The sequence below is a fragment of the Meriones unguiculatus genome, chromosome 16 (assembly GCF_030254825.1).
Source record: "Meriones unguiculatus strain TT.TT164.6M chromosome 16, Bangor_MerUng_6.1, whole genome shotgun sequence".
Taxonomy (NCBI): Eukaryota; Metazoa; Chordata; class Mammalia; order Rodentia; family Muridae; genus Meriones; species Meriones unguiculatus.
Window position 1 is genome coordinate 47,456,725 of NC_083363.1, and position 20,729 is coordinate 47,477,453.

At 36.4% G+C, this 20,729-nt stretch overlaps 1 protein-coding gene across 9 annotated transcripts in view; it reads right to left on the reverse strand.

The window, feature by feature from the left end:
• Fam135a (family with sequence similarity 135 member A) overlaps window positions 1-20,729 on the reverse strand; it is an 85,010-nt gene that overhangs the window by 39,785 nt on the left and 24,496 nt on the right. For 7 of the 9 annotated variants that reach the window (XM_060369797.1, XM_021649108.2, XM_021649105.2 and 4 more), the window contains 6 exons: window positions 19,813-19,892; window positions 7,091-7,230; window positions 6,929-6,999; window positions 5,540-5,713; window positions 4,002-4,128; window positions 3,156-3,309 (listed from right to left, as the gene is read on the reverse strand). In XM_060369797.1, the coding sequence (XP_060225780.1) occupies window positions 3,156-3,309; window positions 4,002-4,128; window positions 5,540-5,713; window positions 6,929-6,999; window positions 7,091-7,230; window positions 19,813-19,892 (746 nt within the window). Of the gene's footprint in view, window positions 1-3,155; window positions 3,310-4,001; window positions 4,129-5,539; window positions 5,714-6,928; window positions 7,000-7,090; window positions 7,231-9,250; window positions 9,907-19,812; window positions 19,893-20,729 lie in introns of those variants that run through there. The other 2 variants (XM_060369798.1, XM_060369799.1) reach the window with 2 other exon arrangements.

A 20,729-nucleotide genomic window follows, 5' to 3' on the forward strand; every position in this document is an offset into this window, starting at 1 on the left:
CTAATCTAAATGAAGAGAAAGAAAATATAAGTAGTAAAATTTAAGGATACAAGAATTACTAATAAATATTTATTGAAGATGTTTTCATTTTTAAAAAAATCACTAGGAAACTATTATAAGCTGTGTTGATTGGTTATACTTCAAGTAACAAAATAAAAACCATATTGTGCTATTTTGCCAATTAATTCATTTAATAAATACATTCTCAGTAAGTATAATATACTAATAATTTTTTTCTCCATTATTTTTATTTATAACCCTGAAGTGTAGGCTTACTTTAGAATTTTGATTTCTAATATGTTGAAGCAAGTAACTTAAAATAATGTTCATAGTCATTTAATACCTAATTCCCAAATTAAATTAGGGCTTTTTAATGTGCAATTTTATAAAATTGGCCTGTAAGTGGAAAGTTATGCAACCTAAGAAAAAATTTAAGAATATCACCACTAAAATTAAACTGAAGTTAAGACTAATAAAATAAAAATAGTGCCAGCACGGTCTAAGCTTTTTGACAAGAAAAATGTTTTTGTTTAGTTACCAGTTAAGTGAGACACTTTGCCAACAAACATGTTTCTTGGTTTTTGAGAAGTACTTTTTCCTTACTTAAAGCATGGCTCATGTGTATTTTCCTGTGTAAATATTGTATGTTATACCCATCCACTTGACTACTGGAGGCTGACGGACATCTTCCCAGGCCTGTCATTTGTCAAAAGGAAAAGGTGCTGTGTATCACTGTGGACGCTCTCTTGTCCTCCCGCGCCAAGAGCTGGGAGGAGAGAGCAAACAGTCGGGCAAAATTGTTTAAGGCCCAGACCTGTCCTTTCATCTGCACCTAGCACTGTGCCTGACACAGCAGCTCCCTCAGAGTCCGCCGAAATCACCCTATAAAGAGTCACTGCTAGTGCAACTGCACACAGCTGGCTTTTGAGTACTCCTACCCTTAGTTTCTGACCTGTCACACACAGTTCTGATTTCCTTCAATGTCTTTATCTAAAGAACACAAACCAGCTGGTATTTACAGACACAAAGTGAAAGGCATACCTTCAAATGTAGACTCTTAGGCACACAAGCCAAAAAGTAAAAATAAAAAATAAATAAAAAATAAAAAAGCCTGTCTTAATTCTAGTAGAGTATTTCACGTGGCCACTATTATTCTTGTGAAAATGCCACCATCACACAAAAGTGTAACTTTTAATTTTTTATGCGACTACTGAGGACACAACCAAGGGCCTCACACATAAGGCAAGCGCTCTAGTTCTAATTACACACGCAGCCTGCCTTAACAATTTAGGTCAGTGGTTTTCACAAATTCTACCTTCCGGCACACAGAGCCCTTCACCAATACCATGGTCTCAGAGTTTTATGGTCTAGTTATTAATCCTAATAACATTTACAATTTCCTTTCAAAAATTTATCACATTTAGGACACAATGTTGTATTTATCAGAAATAAAGGATGAGCTACTTAAGTTGCTTTCATTCAACAGAACTTCATTTCTGTCTGAGGCAGGAGCTTCCTATCCAATTTCCCTACGGGAAGCAGAGGCACTCTAAATACTTGAATAGCAAGAGCCGAAGAGTTTCAGAGAACAATGCTCAAGAGCTTCCCTTTCCTACTACAGTTTTATTTTGAGGGAGAGTATGTGCTCACCATACCTTCCTACCTAAGCAGGCAGAAAAGCAGATCTTTCTCTTGTGTTTGCTAGCCCTTAAGGTTACAGAAACAAATCAAGAGCTCACTCAGTGCTAGCTGTGTTTTGCCACATGAGAGAAGAGTGACCTGGACTGACAGAAGACTGCCGTTCACCAAATCCACTGCAATCCAAATACTGCCAGCTAAGAGGCGGCACCCTGCCAAGGATGTTCTCATAACCAAGCTGAAGTGAGGTTACAAAGCCGTGTGAATTCTTGTAACGTTTTCCAATTTTCTTCCCTTATTTTTATTGTATGTACATAGGTATTTTGTCTGCATGTGTTTTTACACCATATATATGCAGTGCCTGAGTAGGCCAGAAAAGATTGATGGATCCCTTGGGGCTGGAGTTGTAGATAGTTGTGAACCACAAGGTAGGCAGCAGGAATTGAACCTGGATCCTTTGGAAGAATAGTCAGTGCTCTTAATCACTAAGCACTGTCTCCAGCCCCTTTTGCAAACACAGAATTAAAACAAAACAAAACAAAACAAACAAGAAAACCTTCACCTAGTCTCAAATCCAGAAAAATATTTAAGATAGCAGTTACTATTTTAAAAAATGTATTGGTATTGTTTAAAATACTTTCCTGAAGGTACAAAGAAATCTATTAAAAGTAGTGGTTAAGTAAAATTTCAAAAAACCCTAACTTATTGAAATAATTATAAAAACAACTCATTCTGTCAAGAAAATCAAATGAGCTTTTTTTATGAGCTAATATTTGAACACTTTTATACGCTAATATGTGAAAACTGAAATTTATAAACTGGCCAGGAAGCTGGGTGGTGGTGGTGCACACCTTTAATCCCAGCACTCAGCAGAGGCAGGCAGATCTCTGTGGGTTCGAAGGCAGCCTGGTCTACAGCCTGAGTGAGTACCAGAACAACCAGAGCTATACAGAGAAACTCTGTCTTGAAAAACAAACAAAAAAATAAATACATAAAAGATAAACAGACCATGAAACATCTGAGAGAAACTGAAGCTTGATTTAAGTAATTTTTGAAATGTTAATGTACTGAAAAATGTTATTATTTCTTAGAGTAATTTGAAAGAAAGAGAGCCCTGCAATAACTTACAGGCAAATATGTACAAAAACAGTCTAAGTGTCTATATCCATGTAGGCTACTGAAGTGAGGTTTTACTTACCTTTCTCAGACTCCACAGATAATTATATTTGCTTTCTAGTATACTTTTAAATGAAACTTTAAGAGGTATGGACTACTGACATATAACTTGTTACATTAAAAATCTATTTAAAGACTCATTTCAATCTTAGCACAAAGAAATTATTTCTCTACATTCTAAGAAAAAGTTTTCATTTCAAAACATGATTATCAAGGGTAAGAAAAAGTCAGAAGTGAGAGAGAAAAGTGAAGCACACAATACAGGAAGCTGCGGCAAAGCTGGTCACTAGCAAGAGCGGTGAAGAGAGTGACTAAGAGAAGTCTGGCCGCTTTTAACATACCCAGTTCTAGTTTCTGACAAGAGGGAATCTCTTCTGTTACCGTAATGAAGTAGCTGTGCAATCCCTTGAAGGCCAGCAGCAAAGTAGCACAAAGCGTATAATGAAAATGATAGGCATGATGTAGGAAGGGCTCTGCAATGAGGAAGTTACAACCCTAAAAAGAAACAGATTTGGAAAACAAAATGGTCATAGGCACAAATCAAAATCTATTACACTTGAAACCTTGAAACACTAAGAAAAAAAAAAAATCCCACAACCAACCTATTGCCATTGTTTATTCTAAAACATATAAGAAATTCATCAGTATCTTGTAGCTCATGAACGTGATTTAAATATTTAAAATGTGACTATAACAATTTCGGTTGTCATGGGATTCTATAAACACACTGGTGAAGTCATGACTTTGTTAAGATGAGGTTAATAAAGCTGTTGTGGAGACATCGCTTTCAGTCTTTACAGGCATCTCCTTTCCTAGTAATTGCCATGCTCATACTAATCTGAGACTACTCTCAAGTCCACCATTTTTAAAAGGTTTCGTTGGATGTTCCTAACCGTTTTTGCTAAAGGAACAATGGGTGACAATAAGAGGTTTACAAAGGTCACTGGCTCTCAAAAATATCTATTCACTAAATCTGTTAACATTTTGAATAAGAGGCTAATGTTCATAATATATACTTGACTAACCAATTGGTTATAATCTTACTTAACTACAACTTTAAAGTTATTGAACTCAAATAATGCAAAGAAATTACATTCATTAATACATAAAATATTCAAAACATTTCTTTTAAAATAAAGGAAAAATAAAATATGAAAAAAATGTTTATACACGTAGTTAATGCTTACATCTGGTGATAACTGTTTTGTGTAGTTAATACCAAAGACTACACTTTCCAGAGTAGGAATCGCCGAGTCTTTGCTTTGTGCTGGTGCATTTCTATTTAACCAAGTAGTCTTCACAGGGCGAGGAAAGCTGGGGAGCAGGCAGCACGTTATTACTCTCTTAACAGTCTATTTTCATGCAGGATATTTATAAAAGAAAACATTACAAAACAAAAAGCAAAGGTTGTGCAGCATTTTAAGTTCTATAGTATTCTTAAATTTTCTTTTAATAATTTGATTTTATGAAAAAAGTACAATGAGCACTAAGAAATCTAAGGCTAGATAGTTGAGATTGCTTCTCTCTCATTTGGAGAAACTGGGGACCGAACCAAGGACCTTACACATGCCAGGCAAGCACTGAGTAAGCCAGTCAGGTGTCCCACAAATTCTGAGGGCAATTCAACAACTCACCGACTTAACTGGTAAGTCATACATATATATGTACATACATACATACATGCACACACACACACACACAAACACATTCACACATCCCCTTTAAGTATCACCCATAACAATTGTTACAATCAGGTTTGTGTTAGAAATTGCCGACAGTTCAGAAATCAAACTTATGGGGTATTTTTTTGTAAAGTTATTGATTTGAGAGTTCCATCTATTGCCTACATTACCAAGGACTTTTATTTTATAAACCATAGAGCATGATTATATCTTACACTGATGAAACATAATTTTTCTCCCCATGGTAGTCAGAAAAATTACCTGATAAATTTGTTATCTAAAATGTTCGTATTATCTAAAAATTTATTGTTATTTATTTTAATTATATGTATAGTAAGAGGAGGCATATGCACATGACTGCAGGTACTCCCAAAGGTGTCAGATCTTCCTGGAGTTACACGTAGTTATGAGTCACATGATGAAGGTTCTCAGAATAAAACTTGGGTCCTCTGGAAAGGTATTATGTGCTCCTGACCCCTGAGCCACCTCTGAACCCCAATATTATGCAATTTCAAATTAAAACAGTATTATGGTTTTACATAAAAATCTTAGTGAAAATTCATAGTTGTTTAAAACCTTAGAAAGCAAAAACTTTTGTATGACAAAGTTAAAAAGTAAAAATAGTGGATTCAGACAATGAAATAAAGCTAAGAATACATTCATATCCTCATACATGGAATAGGTCAACAGTACAATGTTACATACATGCATGCCACACAAACTAAAATAAAGTAAAAATTAAACCAAGCAGAGACTAAACAATATTGCATAATTATTTCATAATTACATTCTTTTACTTAATCAAATAATTGAATTATCAAAAAAAACAGTCCTCTTATCCCAAACTTCTGTAATAAAAACATTGAGAATAATGGTTCCATGCTTTTGAGTTATATCATTTTATTATGTCAGCAAAAAATGAAAATATATCAATAATTATGTATTTATTTTTTTTTACTATTTAAATTACCTTTGTCAGAGTATGCTTCCATTATAAACCAGAGCACTACATTAATAAATAGTAGAATCTTAGTTGCATTTACCTTATTAGTGGCTGGTGTAGTGCAACCAATGACCCATGGACTGTGACGGATACAACAGCAAGATGGAAATAATCAAACATCACATTCACGTGATGATGAAGTCCTCTATAGAGGCTGTAATGCAGCTTCAGTGTTCGACTGCTTATTAGCTGTAAGGCGTTCAAATCATCTGCCCTACAAAAAGCAACATATTTTCATGTAATTACTCGATATTTAATAAGGCTAATAATTATTAATCAGTTAAAACTATTCCATAAAGGCTTAATTATTTAAGCTTACAATGAGAGTGATTTTGTAAGCATCAAACAGATAAGGTAGTAGTATGAAAATAGCCATTCCACTCACAGCTTTCTAACAGTATATGACTAACACCTATAAAAACAAGCTCTTTTTGACAGCCAAATAATTAATATACACCTTAAATTTTATTCAAAGAAGAATACTGCTTCTTACAGGGTTAAATCCTACTATAATAAGTCCCCTAAAGTATGACAAATAATTTTTACTGCACAAGATTTTATTAAGTGTTACTTAGAGACCCTGAACATTTATTAAACACTTAGTGGGACCCTATCTCAAAACAAACCACTTCCTATTCAGTAATGATATTTTTATTATATAGTCTGTTATTATATTTACACACACACACACCCTGAAAAAAGTTATAAAAATTATATCCAGATAACCTTTTTAAAATCCATGCAAATATTACTGAATTACCTACTTACTTAAGGAATTATTATGACTTGGTTTTAAAAAGTGTAAAGAGGAACAATAGTTACTATATAAAATTATTATCTTTTCATCACAGTCCAGGGGACACTTACAGCAGACCTTTCAGTAATGTGACTGCTTGGTACTACACAGTCAATTATTGTTAATACTTGCTTAAAATCGAGAAAATGCTCTCAAAAGTAACATCTTTGCTTTACACAAATAAAAGCACAATGTGCCTCTACAATATGTGACTATGTCCAGGTATGTGGACACATTCAGGGTAACTGGTATCTCAGCAAGTAATCAACTAGACTTGCTGAGTGTCATCAGTCCTGATCATTCTGAGTATCGACGAAGTCCCACAAAGTGCCAGGAAAAACTTACCAACGACCAACAGAAGAGAAGTCAGTTAAGTAATTCATGGTAGTGTTACTATGGCAACCATACAAGTTTTAGAGTCTAGGGAAATAATTCATAATTTCTCACCTTGCCTGATTTGCTGCCTGGGGCATGGGCATGGAAGAATAGTGCCAACCTCCCCCAGACTTTCTCGGGGAATAGAAGTGCTTTAGAATAGACAAAACAGAAGAGTCCCAAAGAGAAAACGGGTTCAACAAACAAAGCCAGGAGTACCTAAAGATCTTTAACTGTCTGAACAGTCAGCCTACTTACGAATAGTCTCCATCTGTGAAATGCAGATCCAAGGATAACAAAAAATTTATTTCTTCAAGGGTTTCTTCTATCTAAAGAGAAATTTGTAAGAGGCCTAATATTTATAAATGTTATAAATATGCATGGAAGTATCACAGTAAGTGGATATAAAGATATGTTTACCTTTCTTTCATCCAACAACATTTTAACTTTGAAGATCATGACATCATTTAAAACAACTTCTTCATTTTTATATAGGATCTGAAAAGTTTTACTACAAACCAGAGCATCATGAACTGAAGCTGGAAAGGCTAATGTCATACCTAAAACAGATGAGATATACAACTGAGTGGTAAAAGACAAATAGTTACAAGTAACTAAATGCTACTTTAAAATACTGTAATTTGATACGACTGCATTGTCATTACCATTTTATATAGAAGTGTTAAAATATTTCTGAAAACTTTCTAATTTCTGATAAAAACTGAATAAGTGCATCATAATCATTATGAACATTCCTGTACAGACCTTTCTTTAATTGAAAAACATATGAGGAAATCTGAGTAGGTATTTTAGAGTGAACACTGATTTGTTTAATACAGAAAGGGGCAACTTAGATTTCCAACACTGAAGAACAAAGAGATGTTGCTGACTCTTTGCCTTTGTTACTGGGTCAAAAGACTCCAAATTTATGCCCTTAGATTTCTTTTTCCTTTACTTTTTTTAATTTTAATTTTTATTAATTATACTTTATTCACTTTGTATCAACCCCATGAACCTCTCCCTCCCCCTTCTTCATGCATGCCCCTCTCCAAGTCCACTGATAGGGGAGGTCTTCCTCTCCTTCCTTCTGACCCTAGTCTATCAGGTCTCATCAGGAGTGGCTGCATTATCTTCCTCTGTGGCATGGTAAGGCTGCTCCCCTCTCAGGGGGAGGTGACTAAAGAGCAGGCCAATCAGTTCATATCAGAGACAGTCCCTGTTCCCATTACTATGGAACCCACTTGGACACTGAACTGTCATGGGCTACATCTGTGCAGGGGTTCTAGGTTATCTCCATCAATGGTCCTTGTTTGGAGTATCAGTTTCAGAAAAGACCCCTGTGCCCACTTTTTTTGGTTTTGTTGCTCTCCTTGTGGGGTTCCTGTCCTATCCAGGACTTATCATTTCCCACTTCTTTCATAAGATTCCATGCACTCAACCCAAAGGTTGGCCATAAGTCTCAGCATCTACTTTGATACCCTGCAGGGTAGAGCCTTTCAGAGGCCCTCTGTGACAGGCTCTTGTCCTGTTCTGTTTTCCTCCTTCTTCTGATGTCCATCCCCTTTGCCTTTCTGAATGGAAATTGAGGATTTTAGCCGGTGTCCTCCGTCTTGATTAGTTTCTTTAGGTGTACAGACTTTAGTAGGTTTATCCTATATTATATGTACAATATCCATTTATGAGTGAGTATATACCCTGTGTGTCTTTCTCTTCTGGGATAACTCACTCAGGATGATTTTTTGGACCCAGGATGGGGCTGCCACACCATGAAGACAAAGCATGTAATTAATAAACTGGCTTTCACCACAGGAAATAATATTACTATTTAGGCAGGGGAAAGGACTGGGGATTTTAAATTATATTGGGGGATAGTTCAATCAATTGTGCCCACCTAATAAAACACCAATAAAACTCTGGACACAGAACTTTGGGTGAGCTTCTCTGACTTCTTTTTCTGCAAATTATGTGAGCGGTGGTAATGCAGCTTGGTTTTAGAGAAGAAAACAATGGAAGCTTACATATAGGACTTTACATATTCAGCCCTATGTATTTTTCATTTAATTTATTTTAATGGGTTTTAAAATTCTGTGACAGATTTTTTTGGTCAAGTTTACATTAAAAAGTCCTGGTAGCTTTTATGATGCAGTGTTACCACTAATCAGTCTTTTACTATTAAACTTGAATGGTCAATTCAGACAAACAGTTCTGAGACCGTTCTAGCATGGATTAAGACTAGGGTGGCCTGGGTTAGGGGTAATACTGATTAGCTTTTCTGAGCTCTCTGGGAAAACTTGCTAACTTTGTCAGCTCCAACAGCTTTCCTGTCCACAGCTTTGATGACACCCACATAACTGACTGCCTCGTGTCCTAACAGCAAAAGGACCCAGGGGAGGATAGTCAGAGAAGTCCTCAACACACATGGGCTTGCCAGGGACCATACCAACAATGGCTGCTGCATCACCACTCAAGAATTTAGGGCCATATTCCAGCTTCTCACCACAACAATGGTTAATCTTTCGTTTAAGCTCAAGAAACCTGTATGCTATGTGAGCTGTGTGACAATCCTGTATAGGAACATACCCAGCACTGATTTGGCCTGTAGGCTTCTGGATAACACCTGAGCCGTTTTCAGTTTGTACAAGACCCAGGAAATTCTTGAAGGAGCCTTTTCCCATCTTGGTAGCCTCCTTTCCAAACCTGTCTTGCGTTGTGTGTCAATTCCACATATTTGTAGATCACGTGACTGGCTGTGGTGGGTTTAACCAAACCTCTGTGTCCAATGGTGATGATGCTGGTGTGAGTCTTTTCCATTCTGGTTTTGAATTAGAGTAGTTTTCACAACACCTGTGTTGTGTCAGCAAACCCATTGCAAAAAGCTAAATTTTAAAAATAATTACTCACTTACTTATTCTTGTCTGTACGTTTACACTTGTGTGCGTGTATGCCACAGTGCAGGTGTGGCAGTCAGGGCACAACTTGAGGGAGTTGTTTCTCTCCTTCCAAGGTGGGTTCCAGGGATTGAACAGGTCACTAAACTTGGTGGCAAGACCCTTTAACCACTGAGACACCTCACTGGCCTGCATCTCTTCTTCTGAGTAGTAATGATGTGACACTTTTGTTAGACTAAAGCTACCTTCTTGAATGAGTTCTTCCAGTAAACTATCGAAATTGGTGAATAGTAGAGCTCCTAAATTTGAACTCAGTATATTTTTTTAATTTTTTTATTACCATTTACTCACTTTGTATCCCAGCTGAAGCCCCCTCCCTCATTCCCTCCCAATCCCACCCTCCCTCCCTCATCTCCTCCCTGCCCCTCTCTAAGTCCACTGATAGGGGAGGTCCTCTTCCCCTTTCCTTTGACCCTAGCTTATCAGGTCTCATCAGGACTGGCTGCCATGTCCTCCTCTGTAGCCTGGCAAGGCTGCACCTGCTCAGGGGGAGATGGTCAAAGAACCAGCCAAAAAAACCAACCAAACAAAAATCCCCTAAAAACAAAACCAGCAACAACAACAACAACAACAAAAAAAGAAAAGTGGACAAGCATGCTAACTTATAGAGGATCCTAGAACTTTTTGCTTTAAAAATAATTTTTGTATTTCATTCTCCCAGTGCTTTCCCTTAGTGGCAAATACAAGATCTATACTTCATATTTTTACTAAAATCTTCTTTATTTCTTTTCTAGTTTGTTTTTAAAACTAGTTTGAAAACCTTTTCTTGTTACATTGTAACATTCTTTCAGCAGCTTCCAGGTTTTACTGCTATTATGGCTAAGTTGTGTGAATCACTGAAATTATGTTAACATTTTTTCTTTTTAAAGCATTTATAATTTCCTCTTTATACCTGATGTTTTACATGTTTTTATAGTCAAAATTGAATACATTTTTTCTTTAGAGATACTTAAATTGCAGTGTGAGGATATTTTCCTTTATTATGCCATTGAAATTTTTATTCGTCTTTCTAAAATAAAATATTAATCCTAAAAAATAAAAATTTGAACTCAGGGGGTCTGAAGTGAGGGCTGCTGCTGGCCACTAAACTTGTGAATGGTAGCTGAAGGAGGGCTATCTACTTAACCTGTGAAATCTGGTTTGCCTCAAGAAATAATACTATATGAGACAGTGTAGAAGTCCAGATGGGCAAGGTGATGGAAAGAAAGCAGGCAGCAGCAGCGTAAGTAGGGTGAGGAACTGCTCTAAAATGACTCGGCATAATTCTTCAGCAAGGTGAGAAAGATGTTCGCATTAGGGAACATTGGACATAAAGGTAAACCCAGCAGTACAAAAAAGCACTCAGGGGAAGAAGGTACGGTGATGTTTGGGACATGTGAAGGGATGACCAAAAGAGAAAATAGCTATAGATCACAGGAACAAGAATTGTGCAAGAGAAATTATTTGCATACTCTGAGATGTTCCTCATGTTCGTAGGTTGGTATAGCAGTAAAGACTTATAAGAAATGGTCTTGGGCTGACAAGCTGTTCAGCGGGTCAAAGCTCTTGCTGCATAAGCCTGACAACTTGAGTTTCTTTCCTGGAGCCCAAGGCAGAAGTAGAGAATTAACTCCTGCAAGCTGTCCTCTGTCCCCCACACATGTACTGTGGCATGTGAAGGATTGTATGTATACACATACTTGCAAGTAAAATATTTTTAAAAGTGTTTTTTACAAGTACTTACAGCTTTTCTATGCGTTTGAGATCTGTCACAATATACATTTCAAGGAAAATGAAACAGTTCAAAAATTCCATTCTGCATGTTGTAGAGAAGAACTGAGGTGAGTGAAGAAATTTTCCTTAATACAGTATAGATTCTGTGTGAAGGCCTCAAATAATGCTAATTAGTATTTGTTGCCTCAAGAAGCAAAGCCTTTTCCTATTGCTCTTCCCATGAATTCTGTTTCTTTTTCAAACGGGCTATTTCCTCTCCTGTATGTTCCTTTGTATCCAGGTGTTTGTTATGAGCACGTACATAGGGAGGTGGGGAGGACCGGGGTGTGTTTAACAGCGAGAAGTCGTTCTTAGATGTCTTTCTCAATCACTTTTTACCTTATTTTTTTTTGGGGGGGGACAGAGCTTCTCACTAGACCTAGGGTTCATCAATTCAGCTAGACTGCTTGCTAGTAAGCCCCAGGAATTTTCTCCTCCATGTGCTAGAATTACAGCTGAGTGCTGCCATGCCCACCTTCCCACCTTTTTATGTGGATGCTGGGATCCACACATAAGCCTTCATACTCCCATAGTATGTACTTTACAAACCAAGACCTGTCCTACACTTTGCCACCAGGACTGGGACCTCCTTGTTTTTTTAGCTTTCAAATGCTGTCTCTCTCTTAAATTACAATTTATACTGTTGAGTTTCCTTAGACTACTACTACCCACTGCGCACTTCACCCATTCTTGCAGTCATCAAGATCCTAATTTCTTTTTAATTAATTTACTTTACATCCCAACTGAAGTTTCCCCTCCCTCCTCTCCTCCTAGTCCTTCCCTAAGATCCTAATTTCTTAATTCAGAATTATTCCCCCCAATACTACCGTATATATTACTCCTGATGAATAGCAATGCAGGTAAACCCTGCACTCCCAACTTTCTAGGTATTTTTCCTCTGTGCGCTCCTAACCCATAGTCCTCCTTAGCTCTGTTTTCCTATGGTCATTTTCTAGCTTTTGACATTACCTTTGACTGCAATTCTTCCGCAATGTAGATTTTAATCGACTTGTTATAACCACACCTATCTTCCCAGCTTACTTCCCCAGGTTGTAGAGAAATTTTAACCCAGAAATATAGCTACTTTGGCAAGGGAACATATCCAAGACCTACATCTGTGTGAGCCAGCTGGAATACACACCATTAACCCCTCTGGCTGGAACACTAGACACACCTTTAATCTCAAACGGTGGTATTTAATTTAGATAGAAAGTGACAAATCAGAGAAAGATTTGCCGGAATGAGTAAGAGATAGGACATGTCCAACCTGAGAGAGAGAGAGAGAGAGAGAGAGAGAGAGAGAGAGAGAGAGTCTGAGAGAGACTAGCTAAGAACAGCACAGAGAGAGTGTGACAGAGTACAGTACAGGAGCACAGTACCTGCCACACAGGAGTTTGGTGTAGTTGAGTTGAGTGTAGCTGAGTTTGTGGAGTTCAAAGGCAGTTTTTCCAAGCAGAGCAATTCAGCAAGAATTTCAGTTTGAATCAGTCAGCTTGGAGAGAAGTTTTGTGCCAGAATAGCTGAGTTGAACCAGCCAGCCAGACTTCAGAAAAAACTAGATAGGATGAGCTTATTCGGCAGTAAGTCTCGGGGGCTGAAAACATTCTAGGCTTAGGTTAGCATACAGACACTGGAAACTGAAGCTTCCAGGTCTGGGCTTGCAGATTAGACTATATGGAGGCTAGAAGCTTCCAAGCATAGGCCTAGGGATAGTCAGATAGAAATGTCCTGGGCTCAGCCATATATTCGTAAAGCTTGGGCACAGCTCTCATCTCAGCCCCACTTCTGAGGATACAAAAATGGCATTTATACCAGGTAACAAGGTCCAACAATCCTTTGCCCCAATTAGAACCAATTTTGTGGCTCTTCTTCCTTTTCAGATCTCTCCATTTTCTTCCAAGTACCCACGTTCCTTCTTACCACACTTACATTCTGATTCCTCACTATCACAACCTCTTATATATACACACCCCATTAAGAGAATCCAGGAGGAGTAATATGTGCCAAGAATACCAGAGACTTTCAAGGCTGAAATAAAATATTGAAAATTCCAATCTAGCCTGGGTAACTCAATGAGACTATGTCTCAAAACACAAAAAAGAACCATCAAACATCCTATTATAAAGAGAGAGAGAGTGTGTGTGTGTGTGTGTGATTATATATTAGTCCTATTTCTATATGCTAGCTTGTATATCGCAATTTTGCTAAATCTAGATCCCTAATCCACAGTTATACTCACAAGTAAAATGTGTCTGGGGAATAGTGTATAGCTATTCAGATTGCCTATGGTTTACATTCATGACCACTTATTTCAAGTGAGCCCCCAGTGCTACCTAGCAATCATGCTGACTGTTTGTAACTCACACTTCTAGGTGACTTCTTCACAATTTATTTTCTTTCCCCAATCCTAGCCTTCTATGATAACTTTGTTATTTCATGACATAGTCATCATCATCTGAGAGTTTCTATAAGCTCCATTTCGTAGTGGAGATGGTTGTAGACAAACATTATTTTCTTTTCTTGCAAACAGCTCAACTTCTTGGCATTTAGTCTATTTATCTAATGTACCCACCCACCTTCTTCTCTATTCAGCCTATTTGTTACAGCCAAAATTTTAGATGGCCATTGATTCTCACTTTCTGGTGTCCGTACCCTTGTAAAATTTCTTTCTACAAAGTAATCAGAATTAATGTTTGTGAATACACCAAAAATAATGGTATAATTTGTGTAAACACAACAGAAGTAACCTACTTTAATTCGTAAGAGACTCTGAACCGGAGGCATGGGGCTAAATTCCTGACACACAGAAACTGTGATAATGTGGTATTTAAAACTAAGTTGAGTGGCAAATTTTTACACAGCAAGGATTAATTCACATTCCAGCTAGTCTCTGATCCATGCAACTGCACATCAAGACCAATGAATTCTGCACTGTTAAATCCAATTGTCAGCATCTGCCATAGCTACATTAAGACTCTGAATAAACCAATAAAGTACATCAACAGAAACTGGGAAGAAAGCTCATGGGCAAACATGAGGACTCAATTTTGGATCCTAGTATCCACATAAAAACCAGTCATGGTGGTAGTCAGCTTTTTGTAGAACAGAGACAGGATGCCCAGAACTTGCTGGTTAGCTGGTCAAGCTGAATCAGCAAGCTTCCGGTTCAGTGAGAGATGCTGTTTCAAAGACAAAAACAAAAAGAGGTAGGGGAGAGATTGGCCTCTGCCCCATAACATGCACACTACAGCAACAAATATTATCAAGAATTCCTTAGCAAATAGTTACCAATCAAAAATGAACCTCAAAGAGATATGCTCCAAGCTCCTATAATATCTAATTACTCCTTCCTTTCATTAAATAATGGTTAGACAACTGAGACCTAGCAGAAATCTAAATGAAGCTTCTAAGCATGCAAGTTAGAAACCAAAACATTCTATTAGCATTGTTCTTAGAGAAAAAAATAAATAAATAAAACACAAACTCTTTCACCAGCAAAGAAAATATCAGTTAACATTTTTCATAGATGTCTTTTATTCTCAAAGCTCCCTACAATTTGTCGAGGGAAGATTTATATCACAAATGGACACTGATTTGCTGCATTTTTTCTTTTCTAAAATCTGATTTTTAAAGTAGCATACTGCCCTGCATATCTGTGGAGGGTGGAGTGTGGTTGCAGTAGCATGTAAGTAGTGTGCAGTGGTCAAATCTAGGCAGTCAGCTTTTGTAAGTATCACTCAGCTCTACTGCTGTGTTATTCTTTTTACACCACTACAATATCATTTGCAAAAAGGCTTGGAAATAAGTCAAAGCAGGCATATATTCAATTTATTGTTCTGAGTCAGAAACAGCTTTTCAACATGTTAGATAAAATGCCTCCACGAGGTCAAGAACTATTTCTTTTTCAGACCGTTAGTATTCGGTTGAGCACTACATCTTATATGTAATAGACACTTCAGGAGTATTTTTGAATGAACTACCATTTGGCCTCTTTATTGAGTAACCTGTTTTTTTTGTTCAAGTAACCATTTGCATTCTGCTGGTTAGCTATTTTTTAACACATTCATTGACTCTAGACACTTTCGTATTTATATTAATCTGTATCTTAGTAGTATCACTATCTATATTTCCACTTCCTTGGCTAAACAAGTAGCTTTGCTATCGCTTTTGTACTGTGTGAACAAGCAAGCTTTTATTGACCTCACCTCATTATCTAGTATGGCAAAGTAAAAGAGCAGCATAATCAAGCACCATGCCTGCCTTCTGAGTTCATAGCACAGTCTGGACCCTACGCAGGCAAGTAATTTCAATCTTGTCTTGACAGAATCAAGCTGTTTAAATGGGAGCAAGCAAATGGAAGCTTGAAATGCCAAGCCAAATTAAAGGCTTTATAATTAAAAGTTTACTGAAAGATGATAAAATCTGATAATGAATTTTAGACTCAAGGGTATTGAGATTATTCAGTTACCAGTAACAGTAAATAGAGACATAATATGAATTGCCTTCAGTTACTTATTTCCTTAAACTATCTGTATTTTTAAAGTGCTGTTCTTTAATGTGTTTGATACTGGGTTGCTATAATGAAATTTTATTTCTCAGAAAAAAGTGAGTTTTCCCAAGCAGCGTAAAAGGAAGCTGGTGTCTGAATCCTAGTACCGACACTGTCACTATTTGAGTGGACCATGTCTGAATCAGCACTTAAGCCATATTTATGTCTGGAGGTCTACCTATCAATCTACTTAATTAGATCAACACTCAAATAGCTAGACCTCCCTTAAGTTTCTCCTAGAAACTTTAAACTTTTTTTTCTTTCATGCTATATACTCATTAGAATTTAATAAATCCCTGTGCTCTTATGATGTAACAAAATCCAAAAAAGCTGTTGACAGGTTTTCAACCTATAAATTCAACTAGAAGAAGACTTATCTACAGTCATATGAACCAAGAAACTGGAAAGTAGAGGAAGAAAAAAATTTGAAAAAAAATAAGTAACAATGTAAGTATTTTTAAACTAACTGATTTTTACCTATTTGCCTGTATTCAGAAAAAAAAAAAAGTCTATCAGAGGGGCTGAAGAAATTGCTCAGCAGTTAAGAGCTCACTTTCTAATTGCCATGAGAAGTAGCTTCTGCTCCAATTTTCAAGACATAAAACTGCTCTCAAAGGTTCAGAAGGGCTGCAGGGCACAATGTTTACATCATTTCAATTACTGGTTCCTAAGACCCCTGGCAAGGTTCATAATTCCAATTTGCTGACAATCAAGATACCGATACTATTTTTGATTAGGGACAGAAAAAGTTACTCTTGGCAGGAATATATAAGTGTGTGGTGTGTATGTATGTATGTATGTATGTATGTATTATAAAATACAAGCAGCAGTCTGTGAGTCACTCAAGGTCTACAGAATAGGAAAGGTAATCTTGAGCTACTGCTAAATCTTTAGTGATTTATTTTTCATGCTCTTCCTAGTCCCCAGCTTACCAGTTAAGAAGTAGAAGTAGAGAAATGCTTTATAAAGTTTAGAAAAAGCAGTTATAATAATCACAATGCAAATTTCAGCAAAACACATCAACGAGATGCAATACTTTGACATTTAATTCTATCTTCTAGATTAATCTAAATATATAAAATTTTGCTTTCTACTTATAAAATTGCTGTCTACTTATCACTGTCTCTACTTCCTGCTAGTTTTGGCATCCATAATCAGAATTACTCTGTAATACTAAAGATGACTACAATTTCTAGTCCTTCCATGAAATTGTTTAGAACCTAGAAAACTAAGGTAAAAGTAATTCTTTGAGTTACTAAAGTTTACTTGTAACAGAAAATTTAATCTCTTAATATAAAATTTCCTCCTCCCCCCAAACAAATTATACTTATCAAGAACAAAGAGCTATTTCCACTTGATACAGTAAGACCATGCAATAAACATAGCACATTTCATTCTGGCCTTTCACACAGTCATTTGCTAGGAATCCACACTTACCTCATTTTTCTCAACATTCTTTCTAGAATTCTTATCTCTTCCCTTATCCCTAATTAGAATTTTCTGGATTAACAAAATAATTTTTTAATTTATTTATTGTGTATATAGTGTTTTGTCTGCATGTAGAGAGCACCAGATCTCATCTTAGATGGTTGTGAGCCACCATATGGTTGCTGGGATTCGAACTCAGGACCTTTGAAAGAGGAGCCAGTGCTCTTAACCTCTGAGCCACCTCTCCAGCCCTAACTAAATGATCTTACAACTAAACATTTAAAAAGCAATGCTTCTAAATTAATTCTAAATCAGAATGAAAAAAAAAAAAAGTAAAGTTTATGTCCTCCTGAGGAAAACGTCAACTGTAAAAAAATATTTACAATTATCAGCCAGGCAGTAGTAACGCACACCTTTAGTTGTAGCACTTGGGAGACAAAGACAGGTGGATCTCTGAGCTTGAGACCAGCCTGGTCTACAGAGAGAGTTCCAGGACAGCCAGGGTTAGACAGAGAAACCCTGTCTCAAAACAACAAACCTCAAAACCAGAACACCAACCACATACAACTTTTACATGTCAAAATTACATTAATATATAATATATACTGATTAACTATATAACAATATATTATACTATATAGAAGCATATTATTTACATATTTTATATATAAATAGACTGTATATTGCTATTTACATCTATTAACATTACATTTCTGTTCTTATATTAGTTTTTGAAACTATGAGTACTGTATTTATATCGTTTTTATCCTATACTCTCCCTTCTAATATCCTGTGTGCCCCAACTCTGTCTCAATTTGAAAATTCCTTCTTCAGTTACTATTGTAATTGATACATGCATACACACACATAAATATGAATACAAAATTTGGCCTTCATTCTCTTGAAATTTCATTATAATAAAAGTAACTGATTCTACATAAGAAATCTAATCCTAAAAAACTGATAACTTAGTTATTTAACCTTTTTAAATTTAGGTGAACTATCTTGCCAGCTGCAGAAGTATTTCACAAACCAAAGCCTGAGGACTTTGCAATGGCAAGCTGAAGAGATAACACAGAGCAAGACAGCCCACCTGCTGGATTTCAGGAAATTCCCACAGGAGTATGAAGTTTGTTTTGAAATTGCTAGTGCTTTGCTACCTCTGTTTCTTGCCGCTTTGGGTGTGAGCCTCCTCTCTGTTTCTTAAAGGTAAACTTATAGAAGGCTGTACAATGACGACTGGTATATGTATAAGATACATGCTAGGCCAAGAAGAAAACCATCTGGTTTTTCCTTTTTAAGATAACAAACTAATTTCTTTGTGCTTGATAGTGTTTGAAAGATAAACTCCTATTAAGTACAATTCATCAAAAATGTAACATGAACTGGCATGTTAGTATCTACAGTGTGATTAAAAAAATAACAATTTTAATTTCCAGGAAATTTCTTTAAGTATCAAAAATGGACTGTTTAGGTTCACCCTAATTTTAGGTTTGGTTTGAAAACTATAATATCAGGTTTACATGACAACTTTTTAGAATATTTTTACTGACCATTTCATTTCCTAACTCCATGGGATACAAACACATATAAACTGAGTATTTCTTATCCAGAAAGCCTGGGATTAGAATGCTTAAAATTTTTAATTTTAGCAGGCTGTGGTGGTGCACATCTTTAATCCCAGCACTTATGGCAGAGGCAGGCAGATCTCTGAGAGTTCAAGGCCAGCCTGGTCTACAACGTGAGCCCAGGACTTGTTAAAAGATTTTTAATCTTTTTCAGATTGTGGAATATCTGGATATAAATGTTGTGCTAGGGATGAAACTCAAATCTAAAGGAAAATTCACGTTTTTATACACGAAGGACAAGATAATTTTATATAGCATTTTTACTCTACTTCTATAGCTGCGCATAGTAACATACAGCTGAAATCTCAGTATTCAAGAGTCACAAGGATGCACAATTCAAAAGCATATTGTAAAATTTTATCATATAATAGTCTGGTAATTTTTTTTGGGTGGGGGTGGATTCAAGACAGGGTTTCTCTGTGTAGCCCTGGCTGATTTGTAGATCAGTCTGGCCTCAAACTCAAAGAGATCCACCTGCCTCTGCCTCCCCAAGTACTGGGACTAAAGGTGTGCGCCACCATAGCCTGATTAGTCCTGGTTATTTTAGTCAACATGTATTAACTTTTACTGTGTACCCTTTTAAACCTCAACTTACATAACTAATAGCACACATATCTATGATTATTTTCATGGAATTTTATAAATATTTTCATATGTTCATTTTTAAGAAACCAAATTAAGCCTGTTTTACTGATTTCTTAAAAGGGAAATCAGAATGATCCTACTTGGTAACTGATGCCTATAATGAACAGAGTAAAGGGATTTATAAAATATTATAATTGACCAATATGTTATTTCAAATTCTTATTTTTAACTTGAAAATGTTTCTTGACTTACCTGTAGCATGTAACAAACTGGCTTCTACTCTGTGGGGAATTCTTGGTGGGATTTTCATTGATGCACGTATTTGGTAGAAACTAAAACAATAAATAAGGAAGTCATTTTAAAACATGTTCCTATCTATAAATTTTGTGTCTATTAAAATAAAAATTTGGCCCAATTTTACCAGTTTCTATAGGTCCTCTGTGGACTGGTAAGGTTCATATCCACCTATGAAATGTTAGCATAGCATGAAACCAAAAGAGAAACTTCCCATGTATAAAGATAGACAATAGAAACAGAAGCATATACATGGTAGCTTTTACTCTATAGCAGTGAGTGTGATACTAACCTACTTGTTCTAACACATTTTATCAGTCATTGTAGTAATTTTAAATCAGGTAAAAATTATGAGTAAAAACTTTCTATTAACACAAGATTTCTCAAAGGGAGGTGAACATTAAAACTCAAAGATAAACTTGTTATGGTGACACGCATCTTTAATCTCAATACTCAAGATGCAGAAGCAGAAGCAAAGGCAGGCAAACTCTGGGAGTTTGAAGCCAGCCTGGTCTACACAATGAGTTTCATGATAGCCAAGGATAATGACACCTTGTTTAATATAAGAAAAACATACTAAAATCTGTACACCCAAAGAAGCTAAGCAAGAAGGAGGACCCTGCGTAAGATGTTCAATCTTCATTCAGAAAGGCAAACAGGACAGACATCAGAAGAGGGAGAAAACAGGGAACAGGACAGGACCATACCACAGAGGGCCATTGAAAGATTCTACCCAGCAAGGTATCAAAGGGGATGATGAGACTCAGAGCCAAACTATGGGCAGAGTGCACAGAATCTTATGAAAGAAGGGGGAGATAGAAAGACCTGGAAGGGACAGAAACTCTACAAGGAGAGCAAGAGAACCAAAAAAATCT